Source organism: Hemibagrus wyckioides, linkage group LG13 (genome assembly GCF_019097595.1).
Source record: "Hemibagrus wyckioides isolate EC202008001 linkage group LG13, SWU_Hwy_1.0, whole genome shotgun sequence".
NCBI classification, from domain to species: domain Eukaryota; kingdom Metazoa; phylum Chordata; class Actinopteri; order Siluriformes; family Bagridae; genus Hemibagrus; species Hemibagrus wyckioides.
Genome location: NC_080722.1, coordinates 15,347,658 through 15,361,053, shown reverse-complemented (window position 1 = coordinate 15,361,053; position 13,396 = coordinate 15,347,658). Strand labels below are relative to the sequence as shown.

General features: G+C 39.9%; 2 protein-coding genes across 6 annotated transcripts in view; one reads left to right on the top strand and one right to left on the bottom strand.

Moving 5' to 3' along the window:
* The window catches only part of etv4 (ETS variant transcription factor 4), a 24,798-nt gene extending 22,414 nt beyond the window's left edge, over positions 1–2,384 (top strand). For all 4 annotated transcript variants that reach the window (XM_058406083.1, XM_058406082.1, XM_058406085.1 and 1 more), the window contains 2 exons: positions 543–644; positions 752–2,384. In XM_058406083.1, the coding sequence (XP_058262066.1) occupies positions 543–644; positions 752–979 (330 nt within the window). In that variant the 3' untranslated portion in view covers positions 980–2,384. The remainder of the gene's footprint in view (positions 1–542; positions 645–751) is intronic.
* Positions 1,988–13,396, bottom strand: dhx8 (DEAH (Asp-Glu-Ala-His) box polypeptide 8). 2 transcript variants are annotated; one of them, XM_058406080.1, is made up of 23 exons: positions 13,239–13,396; positions 11,931–12,016; positions 11,416–11,488; positions 11,238–11,332; positions 11,023–11,129; positions 9,853–10,188; positions 9,557–9,701; positions 8,868–9,071; positions 8,575–8,662; positions 8,360–8,457; positions 8,128–8,275; positions 7,454–7,635; positions 7,090–7,284; positions 6,797–6,982; positions 6,326–6,536; positions 5,701–5,882; positions 5,466–5,606; positions 5,220–5,375; positions 4,988–5,125; positions 4,756–4,884; positions 3,237–3,433; positions 2,922–3,101; positions 1,988–2,835 (listed from the first exon to the last, which is right to left on the bottom strand). In XM_058406080.1, the coding sequence occupies exons 1-23, from the start codon at positions 13,345–13,347 to the stop codon at positions 2,616–2,618; spliced, it is 3,606 nt and encodes a 1,201-aa protein (XP_058262063.1). In that variant the 5' UTR covers positions 13,348–13,396; the 3' UTR covers positions 1,988–2,615. The 2 variants fall into 2 exon arrangements, with proteins under 2 accessions (XP_058262063.1, XP_058262064.1); XM_058406081.1 differs by having other exon boundaries at positions 11,238–11,329.

Genomic DNA, 13,396 nt, shown 5'->3' with positions numbered 1-13,396 from the left:
TTAATCATATTTTGAAAAAATAGAAGATCAGAATTTCTACAGGTACATGTGTGAATAGGTTTTGTATTTAGGTTGTATTTGTATAGCACTTTTAACTATGACCATTGCCACAAAGAAGCTTTGCAAAAATATATAATTTCAGATTTATGCCTAATGAGTAAGCCAGAGGTGATGGTGGGAAAGAAAATTTCCCTTATGACAATATGACATGAGATATGAGAAAGAAACCTTGAGAGACTCATAAGGGAAGCCATCCTCGTCTGGATGAGACAGGACAGTGTGATTATAAGTAATTTCCTATTATAGCTGTGTATTATATGGTCAGAAAGTCCAATTATGTAACCAGGAAGTTCCTTCGAGTTTTAACATGAATAACATTTTCTTCTCTTTATCATCTTCTCACTGATGAAGACTTGAGTGCAAACCATGAGTGTTTGTGGCAAAAACAGTCTTGAAGCCATCCTCATGTTTTCTAAGTAGTACCAGTCACAGTACCAGTATCCTAAACCACTAAAATCATTTGTGTTTCTCTTTAATTTTAGGTCGCCAGGCTCTGGGGGATGCAGAAGAACCGTCCAGCCATGAATTATGACAAACTGAGCCGCTCCCTGCGCTACTACTATGAGAAAGGAATTATGCAAAAGGTATCAGTAGCATTCAACGTAACACGTTTTTGTTAGAGACTATATTTACATAATATATAATTTATAAACCATCATGTAACTAATCACAGCACTGTTCTTGTGTTCAGGTGGCGGGTGAGCGCTACGTTTACAAATTCGTGTGTGAGCCAGAGGCTCTGATCTCCCTGGCATTCCCTGACAATCAGCGGCCTAGCGTGAAGGCCGAGTTTGAGCGTTACGTCAATGAGGAAGACACGGTGCCACTGTCTCACTTGGACGAAGGAGTGTCTTACCCCTCCGAACCCGCTGCCACCAACTTGGGCCCTCAGCCCTACTCCAAAGGCTACATGTACTAATGCCACCTACAGCCCCGATATTCCCCTCATGCACCTATTGCACATGTCAACCCCATCCACTTGTATATATAAGGCTATGGTGTTTTTTCTTGATTTGTTTAAATTAATATCATTAGGGACATCCTTTCAGCTCTGCAGCATATTCGATACAAACACGTGCCTGTGGTTCAGCAAAGTGCTTAATAAAAAGACCCAGATATTATTCCTACAATACCCTGAGACCAGACTGTTTTCCCAATTTGGTATTGAACATTAGCTTAATGACATGGGTGTTCAGGATACAAAGGTGAGGAGATTATGTATGATTTTAGTTATGCAACCTGCTGGAAAAAAAAACAGTGATCAATTAGTCACAAAGGGCTCTTTTATGAACAAACATGATATGTAAACAAGCCATATTGCAAATCCTCTAATATATCAGCACACAAAAAATGCGAGCAGCATTGACTCTTCACTAAATACGTCACTTTCAAGCAAATATTTCCCAGTGTTCTTGAAGTCTTCTTTGATATAGACAACTAAACCCAGAACTGCCTTCCAGGATGTAAATATTCCTGTCACATGACTACTCATTCAGCAAAGAGCCAGGTGACCTTTGACTCGTGATATGAATGATGTGCTGGACCTGGAGTCCTGGAGGGCATTTCTTTAAGCAGTAACATTATAATCCAAATAACCTGAATAAAACTATAAATAAATACTACAATTATGTTTATCAATCATACTCCAGTGTTTCTTTTTTTTTTAAAAATATTTTTTATATTCATAAGATTATATATATATACACATTATATATATATATATATATATATATATTCATGTTAAGATCACCTGATCTGTTTCTTATATTGAAAAAGTCTTTGCTTTACTGGGATTTCTTAGTTAATTGATTATTTAATTTTTTTTAAGTGGGGTGGCTCATATGTGTTCATATTACATCTATGTTTTCAATGTTTGGACTTGTGGTTTTTCTTGGACTAAGACAAAGAAAAGGAAACGATACAAATCTGGCCTTTCTGACTGCAGTTTATTACACAGCATGAAGGACCCAAAATGATAAAAATACAATTAAGGATTATTAGAAAAAAAAAAAAAAAGCTGATACACATTTCTAATTATTTCCTGCCATGAAACATTATATTACAACAGAGATGTAGCTGGGACTATAATCCTGTAATGAGTCATAGTCAATAATGGTTAACAAATAACCTTTAATATTAAAACAAGGGTGGTTTATGGCAAAAACAAATGAACTTTAAGGACTGATGGTCTGCTAAAAATAATCATTTTGTTTCAATGCATATTAGCTGCAGAGCCAATTATACTTTCTGTACATCATTTTACAATACTAATGAATCAAGCCCAGAGGTCAGAAACAAAAGATATTACATAAAAAAAAAAACAAGTACAACAAAATGTTGTACGTTTCTTCATTCTAAATCTACATTTTGTCTTTTACTTGACAAGAGGTCCCCCTTTGTTATAGCTGGAGATTTTGCTGTAGAGAACAAATGGCAATAATATAGGTACTTACAAATAAACTGTTTAAGAAAAGAAAAAATGTACAAAGATTAACAAGACATCACCCGCAGCATTAGAGGACGCCACCTGACAGTAAGTACAGCGTAAGAGCTTTCTAGCGCCTGCGGAAAGCTCTGGAAATTCTCCAGGCATTAGGCTCCTCGTAACGATTGTACAGAGGTTCAAGACGCTGCTGTTTCTTCTGCTTGCTGAGGCGAGTCGGGTCAGATACTTTGAAGAAGGCCGGAGCAAACTCCACCAGCCAACGTGGGTCGATTGTCGTCACCTCTCGCATGTACTCTTTGGTGGTCAACACCAGTTCATGGTATACCACCCTGAAGGAAGAGGAAAAAGCATGTTAGACAGAGGACAGAGGGAAATGTTACAGACTGAAGTGTTATAGCTGTTGAATCAGACATACCACTCAGGTTGTCGGTTGAAGAGGGCACTCGATGGGTGAATGTAAACCACCTGCTGGTCTATGAGTGTCCTGTAGCCTTCCTGAGGGTCTTTCTTAGCAGCATTACGGAAGAAACCGCTGCAGATTGCCTTCTGCACACGTACCGTGGCCTTACCGCAGGAAACCACATCCAACTTGTGTCTAAAATAATGAAAAAGATAAAGTTCCTGTTCAAAACCTAGGCATTTTTAAAGCGCCCAAATTTTTCCACAGAGTAAACTAAACGCAAATTATATTTTAGACCAGCTGTAAAATAAGTTTCAGAAAATTCCTTGCCGGTCCATGATGCCCAGCATCTGCTTGCGGATATCCTGTGCACGGCGTAATGAGCGAGCCTGGATGAAGTTCTCGTAGCACCAAGGATTGGAGAACTTGTTGTTCTTCCAAGAGTTGTACACAGCCAGTAAAGTGAGGTGGTCTCCCTCAGGCTGGTGGAACTTAGCCTTCTTCTGGTCAGCTAGAGCCTGTTTGTCCTGAAATTCAGCACACAGATGAAGAACATTCATTTGTTTTGATTTAGAAACATAATACTGTTGTTCTCTCTTGAGGTGTTTCTGTACCTGATTAAAAAATTAGCCATATCTAATAACAGTGATCCCTAGATGATCAGGGGTTGTGAAAATGTCCTGGATAATTTCTTGACTATGTGCATGATGAAACCATACAGCAAAGTGATGAAATCATGCATGAGACTGTATACGCAAGCCACCTTTTCCTGGAACTTCTCACTGGATCAGTGGTGGCTCCAAATAACAAAGTCCTGTGCTTCAAAGAACTACAGTTATCTATTAAACAAGTTTAAGTCTCCCAAACAGCAGTGGTGGAGAGAATCTTCTGTATATTTTATGCAAACAAAGTACCAAGAGGCACACTGGAGTCAGTCGACCAAATAAAGCAATATTCTGAAGCCAGAATATTGTATAGAAGACAAGCCTACTTGCAAACATCCACGATGACAGAAAAAGAGACTAGAATGAACGGTAGAATTGTAATGCCTGTGCTTGGAAGACAAATTTTAAGCACCTCTGAGTTGTACATAGCTCCTTAGCCTAACCTTTCCAAAGCAAAGACAACAAGGGGTCTGTTGAGTGCAGGAAAAAATAACTCTATTCCCAGAGCTGTGTATTAATGGAAATCCAGTAGACTGGGCAGTGAACAGTGTGCAGGGTATGATGTGGGAAAACCACTTAATTAAACTAGCGGCAAGTGGCCATGTCTAGTCGGCTAGACGGTGGAGGATACGGAGACAGCCAAATAAGCTGACTCAGCACCATGGTGTGCTATTGCCAGTAGATACCACTTAACCATGGTAGTAGCACATAGCCACTATGGCCTGCTAGTCAATTATACACCACTGACAGAACCAACAAACAGTAAGAATGTGAGCTAATAAGGCTAGCAATGCTGACAAAGCAGGGCTGACTCAAAACTAAAATGGTTCTGTCGTAGTCCATGAAGAAGAAAGGTGTATTAAAAAAAATCACCACAAAAAGTCTAACACCAGTTTTGGAAGACACACAACCGTGTAGGTTGTATTTATAGCAAATACCTAGTCATATTTAACTCTTTGAAATGTTTTTTGAAATGCCATGCATACTCATATGCATAAGCAGGTCATATTTTTTATCACCACAGGCAGTCAGAAGGGGGATATAGACCACTAATGCAAGGTTTTTCCATCAGTTTTGTACATGAAGTGCAAGGACTTCATCAAAACATGCAAACATTAAATTTGTGTTTTGGAAACACTCATTAAAGAAAAGGTGAACTAAAAAATTTGAAACAAGAGTGTTACCTTTGGCCTATAGAAGACATTCTGTACGGAGAGCATGGACACTATGGTCAGCATTTCTTCACTGCAGCCCAGATGGACAGACATGATGAGCATCTTACACAGCATGGGCTCTAGAGGAAACTCAGCCATCTATGCCAAAAAAAAAAAAATGCTTCAGCATTCATCCTACTGTTTTGAATATAAACACCATTTCAATACTGACTTAACACACACACAGCACTTAAAGTCATACCCTGCGTCCAAGACGAGTGAGTAGTCCCTCATCATCCAGAGCTCCTAATGTGTACAACTGTTCCATTGCTGTGATCAGCGTCTCCATAGGAGGAGCGTCCATGAAGTCAAATGATAACAGGTCATTGATGCCCATAGCCTAAACAGTGACAAAATATGATTAGCTTAATTGTGTAACTATTAATCAGAATAAAGTTTCTAATTCGTTTAAATTGTGCTTAAAACACACATACCTTAAGTGAGAGCACAGTGCTGGCCAAATTAGTTCTCTGGATCTCAGGCACATTAGTGGTGAGCATCTCATCTCTATATGCACGTTCTGTGTACAGTCTGTAGCACTTGCCAGGCCCTGTCCTTCCTGCACGGCCAGCACGCTGCTTAGCCTGGGCCTAAAACACCACAACAAAGACAGTTAAGTCTTTACACAAGTATAGCATGTCATTTGTGGCCTTCAGCTATGTACATGTTTGTGTGTGTACCTGAGAGATGGGAGTCACCACAAGCTGGTCAATGCCGGTTTTTGAATTGTACACCTTCTGCTTGACAAAACCTGGATCCACTACATAGTAGATTCCATCAATGGTCAGGGAAGTCTCAGCAATGTTTGTTGCAATAACCACCTACACAAATAAGTGAAGTACAATATCACGGTTAAATTATTGCTAAAGGTTGAAAAGCTGCAGTACAAAACTACTACAGGAGAGAAGCTGCTACCTTTCTGCTGCCAGGTGGAGCTGGGTCAAAAATCCTGGTCTGCATCTCACTGGGCAGAGCAGAGTACACAGGTAGGATGATCAGCTCAGGCACATCAGGGCCTAGTGATTTCATTCGCTCATACAGGATCTCACAGGCTGTGTCGATCTCCTCTTGACCCGTCAAGAAGACCAGAATATCACCTACAGATCCAAACAAAAGTTATTGAAGTGCTAAGAACTGACTTGACTAGTTACATTATAAATCACATATTTCATTATAACGTACGTTATTATCAGAAATTGTCAAACTTGCTTTCTGGGAGCTCAATCTGTATTTATTTATTGCAACAAAAAAAAAACTTGATGACTTGATAATTTACCTGTTTAACAGTAATAAACTGTAGTCTGCTCAAACGAAAAACATTACTGTATATCTATTCTTGGACCACTCAGACAGACTGCTGGATCTCCCCAGTGGCTAATGCAATTATAATGCAGATTTTCATTTCATTTACATTTACGGCATGTGGCAGATGCTCTTATCCAGAGTGATTTACAATTTCTTGCATTTTATTCAACTGAGCAATTGAAGATTAAGGGCCTTGCACATTTTCAGTCTGTAAGTATATAATACTGATGCTTACCTGGTGGCTCCGTGAGGTGGATCTGCATAACCGTAATCAGACTGGCATCCAGGTAATCTGTCTCAGGCTCTTTAGTGTACAGCACCTCTACTGGATAAGTACGACCTGGGATGGTGAAAATGGGGGCCTCGTAGAAATACTGGGAGAATTTCACAGCGTCCAGTGTAGCAGATGTCACAATCAGCTTCATGTCTGTGCGTTTCTGTACAGTCTGCAAAGCAATGTGATTGTTATAAAGTTAAATCAACTTCATCTAATCAATGTAGCCACATTAACATTCTGCTGTATGTTTCATTAACCAATTCTTAATGAGAAAACAACAACACTGTTCTCAATCTTGCCATATTAATTAGGTTTATATTGATTAGGTTGACAAGTGCATGGCAAGTACAAGCAACAGACCTTTAAAAAGTGCAAACCACTCCATTTAAATTCTAATGGACAGTATAATGTTCTTCACATTTGCCATACCTTCTTGAGCAGGCCAAAGAGCACGTCAGTGTGGATGGTCCTCTCGTGAGCTTCGTCCAACATGATGATTGCATACTGGCCCAGATCAGGGTCAATCAGGCACTCTCTCAGCAGCATACCGTCTGTCATGTACTTGATGACCGTGTCTGGACTTGTGCAGTCCTCGAAACGGATAGTGTAGCCCACCTGTTTAAACAGAAAGAAATACGTTATGATTCTGACCATGATTATAGTACTCTGAGGCACATATCTTGGACATTTTAAATGCATAGTAAATAATATAGCTTGCTTACCTCCTGTCCCAAACAGCAACCATATTCTTCTGACACTCTCTTAGCCACAGACATGGCAGCCACTCTTCTGGGCTGAGTGCAGCCAATCTTCCCACGCGCTGTATATCCAGCCTCAGCCAGGTACTGAGTGATCTGTGTGGTCTTCCCTGAGCCTGTCTCTCCAATCACAATCAGGATTTGGTTATCATGAACAGCCTGCAACAATATGACACCAGAGAAACATGATTTCTCATGTCACGCGCCCAGTACACCTTTAGACGAAAGACATTTGAAAAAGAAATGCAAAGCATCACCACATTCCACATAAAGGGTTATCGTTACCATAAAGCAGATTGTATTTGCATCATGGATGTAGAAAACGGACCTGAATGAGCTGCTCTTTAAGCTTGTAGATGGGCAGACTCTCTCGCTGCTCGATGATGGACAGCTGCGTCTTTTTTCCGTATGAGGCTTTGTTCCCACCAAAAGCATGCTTCTTCCACTCTGGGATGTCGTTGGGCATCATGCCAATGCCTCGCATGTTAGCAGCAATCTGCCTGCCGTCAGCTGTGTGTGTATGTAAATAAAGATGAGGGGAGGGCATTGAGGAACAGTGTAGTGCACTTATTAAGGACAAGCAGGATAGACTCTTGACAGGCCAGAGGACATACAGTGATCAGAGATAACTACAAATCAACCTTCATACACCCTTTTAACAGGCTGCAGGAAGCCAGATGCCCATCAAACTCACTGTTTAGAAATGTAGTATCCTTTAACGCTTGGTAGGGGCAGAAATTAACATTACATAATGATCACTAGATTTTGCTCAGTAACTGCTTAGAGAAGGCTAGTAATTCTTTGAAAATGAGTAAACTGGAAAAGAGCATTCTAGATATATATATATATATATAGGCTATATAAAAATATCTTGAGTGAAGATCAGTATAACTGTCACAATATGTACTACACATAGAAATTCGCAGCTAATATTTCAAGCCTACCTAAAGCTTTGACTGATATATATTTAAGGCTACAGTACTCAAAACAGCACATTCTTACCATCAGGTAGAGGGTCCACCCAGTGCTTGTTGAGGCCCATAGGTATGGAGTCCATCTCAGCCTCACGCTGAGCCTGCTTTACTTCCCGCCTCTCCTTAGCCAGAGCGCTCTGCATCATGGCTGCCTGAGAGAGCGAGCCATCAGGGTTCTACAAAAAGAAATAAAGGCAGTGAATGAGTTACAGGCACAACCAGTCATTCCTTAAATCTTCTAAACAGAAGGTTTTATTGACCTTCACTATTTTGACAGGACTCATATCCATGCTCTGTTTGGTGTGTCCTCTCAGGAAAGGCGGCTCCTCTTCAACCAGTTCAATCTCCAGGTCCTCATCTGAGAGATGCACAATTAGAGAAGGTAAAACACACTAAATGGACATGAATGGTTATACTGCTCAAAAACAATGTGTGAATGGGATCTTATGTTAAAAAGAGCAGAAGTCTAGCGTACCCTCTTCATCGTCAACTTTAGGCAGGATCCCCGTCTCCTCATCAAAGTCTGGGAATTCCTCTTTGGACAGCACATTGGCAGCAATCATCTGGAGACAGGAATGAAGAATGAATCATTAACATAACATTCAACAGGTCTTCACTGCATCAGCACAATTTTACTAGTAAAGAAAATGCTGCCATCTAATGGCCAAGTCATTATTCAGGAATATGTTGCTACACAGGTGGCCAATTCACAAAAAAGCTAAACACACAGCAGCATCATGAGATTTCTGCAAAACCAGTTGTTCATACTTGTTTAATCTCCCACTTCTCAGGATCAGAGATCTTGGTGAGTCTCTTGCGCTCTAGTGTGTCATCCTCCACCTCAGGAGCGTGACCCAGATTGAGGTTGGTGGGTCTGTCTGGATTCCTCATGGCTGACTCCTCCTGACCGTCACCACCAACATTTCTCCGTCTGTTGGGATTTAAGTCCTCACCTGTTTCCTGGTCAACATCCTGACAAATGTGAAAGCAAACAACTCTTGTATACAGAAATAAAAGAGAAGTACGAATATCATGCTAACATTAATGCCTCTGACCAATTAGCAGCCACTATTAAATAAAAAAAAATCCCTAGGATTATATATAATTGGATTTTAACATCATTTGCATCACATTTTCTATTGTATTCTAGATTTATGTTGTCCCCAAAACAACTGGAAATGCACTAGTACACATTTTAAGCGACAGTGGCACTGGGATCAGATGTGTTTTTTCAGAGATTCTTACAAGTAAAGGATACCGTTGAGCCTTGTCTACACTTATTTACATAATGTGCACAGTGTTAAGTTGAAACACACAGCTGACACCAGCAGGATACCCACAGATACAAGACTTTTTAAAGGTTGAGTAGTGTCTCAGGCAGGAAGTGTTTTTTTAATAGCAGTGGAATAATTAAACAGATTTAAAGTGCTTACAGAGCTGTTTTTTTGCTCTCTTACCTTCATGCTCAGACTGGTCTTGGAGCCTGTAAAGGACAACACCTTGACCTTCACCCTCTGACCTTTGCTGACCACATCTGCCACATTTGCCACTCTGCCTTCTCTTCTAAGCTCAGAGATATGAACCAAGCCCTCCCAACGTTTCCTATAATCCACATACAAGTATATACATCAGATGACAATAAAGGGTTCCTTGAGAAACAGAATCACAAGTCAAAAGAACATTTGTTTCTGATTTCACAAAGTTAAATTGAAACAAAGGGAGACACAAGGGGAAAGTCAGCACTGCAACTAACCTCAGCCCTTCAAGCTGCACAAAGCAACCAAACTGCATGATGCTGGTGACTTTGCCGTTGTAGATGTCACCCACAGCAGGTTCCTCTGGAGGCGGTCGGTCCACATGTTTGTCCCTCCAACGGTCTGAGCCTTTCTCTCTGTCCCCTCGACCTGGACTCCGGGACCTGCTGCGGGAATGCCAGCGACTCCTGCGCTTCCTCCTCTCCCGGTCAGGAGATCGAGATCGGGAGCGTGAGCGAGAACGAGAGCGGTGGCGTCTCTTCCTGTCTCGGTCCCGACTCCGGCTGCGGCTCCTACTCCTCCGACTCTTCTTGCTGCTGCTGCCGGCTTCAGATCTAAGCAGTGGAGATTTTGATTTTGTTCGAAATTTAAATTATTTTTTTTTTACAAATAAAGATTTGGTAAATGTAAAACATTTTTACACAAAAAGCCCCTTTCTGAGCTGGATTCACAATTTTAATTAGCAGGAATCCATAAAACTGGGAAGCAATCAGGCTACACCTGGGATAAATGAAAAATATTAAAACCTCTAAACTCTTAATGATCTTAACAACAAATGATTAATCAGAAAATGAGCAAGCACTAAACAAAACACACTCCTGAGAGCTCGTATCACTACTTTCTTATTTGCTTTTTACTGGAGGAAAAGGTGTCATGGTGTGAGGAGACTTTTCAGCTCGTGGTACTGCTGAGCTGCTTCATTGGGGAAAAATTCAATTATTAATAAAACCAATAAAAATCTTTTTGGAAATTTACCCCCAAACTTAAAATTGAAGAGCTATTAAACTCACTATTAAACTTACTAATTTATTTGTTAATATTTATATGCTAATCAATTTTCTGGTTTCCTTACCAATGACTTCTTTTTAAAATATTAAAAGCTTAAAAGCTTAATATTATGCCATTTTGGGATTGGCTGTTTTTTTTTGCCCGGGGGTGTAAAGCAAATTATTTTGTGTTTATCTGAATACAGATTATTACTTATTAACATTAGCATACACGTGGTGGTCTGTTGCATTATTGAGTGCTGTACATATAGCTTAGCTGCTAATATGCATTTACTTACATGCACATACCGTATCATGCCTAATTAAATCATTCAGACAGAATAATGCATGAGCACAAGAAAGACGATTTGCATCCACATGAAATTTCTGCATGAATCACACCTCTGCTTGCTGCTCTTAGAGTCTGTGGCTTTGGCACTGGGCATAAACATCTCCAGCTCTTTCATAGCATCAGCTGCGACCTTTACATCGTCTTCGTCCAGCATGGTCTGGTCAATGAACAGACGTTGTAATTTTATTTATAAGACAATATACTATTCATTTTATAATTTTATAAACACATTCGTACAAAAGGAAATGAAGACGCAGCGACTCACCCTGGTGTTGGGATTATCAGCTCTGCACAAGGCAGGAAACATCTCCTTTAAGCGATCTTTTTCATTCTTTGGCTTGACATCTGGCTCACTCCCTGCTGAACAAAACAAAACATAACAAACGGTAAATTATCTGTCTTTGTAAATGAAGAGTTTAAGCCCAAACCATATGACTATTTACCTTTGCTGGTGGATGCTTTAGAGGGTGGTCGCATCGTTTGAATGAGACGGAGTAAATTGCTAACAAGCGAGTCCTGTAGGGAATAAAACATGACACATATGAGCCAATATCCACAAGTTCATTTTCTTTTTTAGAAGAAATCTGTAATGCAGATGACAACACATCCTTCACCAGAAAGAGATTTCTCTAATAATCAATTATGAGTGAATGTTATGACAAACAATATCTAACTTATTTTCACCTTTATTTTGAATAGAATGGTTATATAGAATGTATATAAACTTAATAAAATTGCATGACTATTTCACTGATCCTGTTAGTAAAACAAATAATTAATAAAACATATATAATAAATAAATATGTATTAACTTCAACTTCAATAATTAACAGCAAATAATACAGCAATTCACATCATATGCAGAAAACATAATTAACCCAATCTCATTTAAATGGATTAGTTGGTCAGGGAAGAAAAATAAAGTCACCAAGAACGGCAAGAACAAAACATAACTTACTGTAAACTCTGCTCCATTTTTCATCAGCACTGACTTAAAACTATCAAATGTTGGGTTCTTTTCTGCAAGGCTGATGACAAATTCAGCTGTAAAGAACAAAACAAAAGTGTTATGAGGATATGAGACATAGACAAATGCTCACATTACATCACTTTCCCTGCAAGTTAAAAAACATGAAAATTCTGTTATGGAAATAAAATACACAAATGACATCACCCCAACTGCATTTCTCTGCACTTGACATGATAAACAAATGCTTATAATTTGCCACTTTGTTCTTCAAGCTTCAGCTCCTAATGTAATGCCAACACATTAACATGAGGCAAACGAGCTTGCACACTGAGGACATACGCCGATCAGGCATAACATTATGAGCACTGAGAGGTGAAGTGAATAACACTGATTATCTCCTCATCATGGCACCTGTTAGTGGGTGGGATATATTAGGCAGCAAGTGAACATTTTGTCCTCAAAGTTGATGTTAGAAGCAGGAAAAATGGACAAGCGTAAGGATTTGAGCGAGTTTGACAAGGGCCAAGTTGTGATGGCTAGATGACTGGATCAGAGCATCTCCAAAACTGCAGCTCTTGTGGGGTGTTCCCAGTCTGCAGTGGTCAGTATCTATCAAAAGTGGTCCAAGAAAGGAACAGTGGTGAACCAGGGACAGGGTCACGGACAGCCAAGGCTCATTGATGCACGTGGGGAGAGAAGACTGGACCGTGTGATCCGATCCAACAGACAAGTTACTGTTGCTCAAATTGCTGAAGAAGTGAATACTGGTTCTGATAGAAAGGTGTCAGAATACACAGTGCATGACGGGTCTGGGCTGTTTTGGCAGCAAAAAGGAGACCAAGACTATAGCAGGCAAGTGGTCATAATGTTATGCCTGATCGGTGTATATATAACCTGGCGAAATCGGTACTGCTTTACAAGGCATGGTGAAGAAAACCCTTACACGTTCGAGAAAGTGCTACAACGTTAACGACTGGAAAATGTATTTACATTTATTTACAGAGTGATAAACCAGTAGATTACACATCACACTTCATGGACTGATGGAAACTGAAGTCATAAAATCTAACTAGACTACACAAAGGGCAAAATCCCAAACGACTGCCTACAATCCGTATTAGTACACTACATAGGGTATGAAATAATAACCTCTACGCAGTGATATAATTCACTCCATATAGGATGGAGCGAGTTTTCAGTATTCAGTATTCAGTAGCCACAGCGGCTAGTTAGCTAAGCTACAGATCATTCAGTTAGGACGAAACAACCTTTCCGTTATTAAATATTCAGACTCACCGAGGTCCTTGTCGCTGATTCCCAAGTGGTTATCAAGCTCAGTACAAACTTTAGACACTAAAGATAAATATTCGAGCTGTTTCAGCTCATCTTCACCGAGTTCAGCCATGTTGCAGCCACTTTGTTGTTTTCTTCCGAATCACAGGATGTAAAAACGT

What these genes read in the sequence shown, in the direction of transcription:
- dhx8 (XM_058406080.1), bottom strand. Translation starts at nt 13,347, where the DNA reads ATGGCTGAACTCGGTGAAGATGAGCTGAAACAGCTCGAATATTTATCT. An exon ending in TGGTGACTCCCATCTCTCAG is followed by an intron (nt 5,376 to 5,465) that starts GTACACACACAA and finishes GTGGTGTTTTAG; the next exon opens with GCCCAGGCTAAGCAGCGTGC. An exon ending in GCACTGTGCTCTCACTTAAG is followed by an intron (nt 5,126 to 5,219) that starts GTATGTGTGTTT and finishes GTCACTGTTTAG; the next exon opens with GCTATGGGCATCAATGACCT.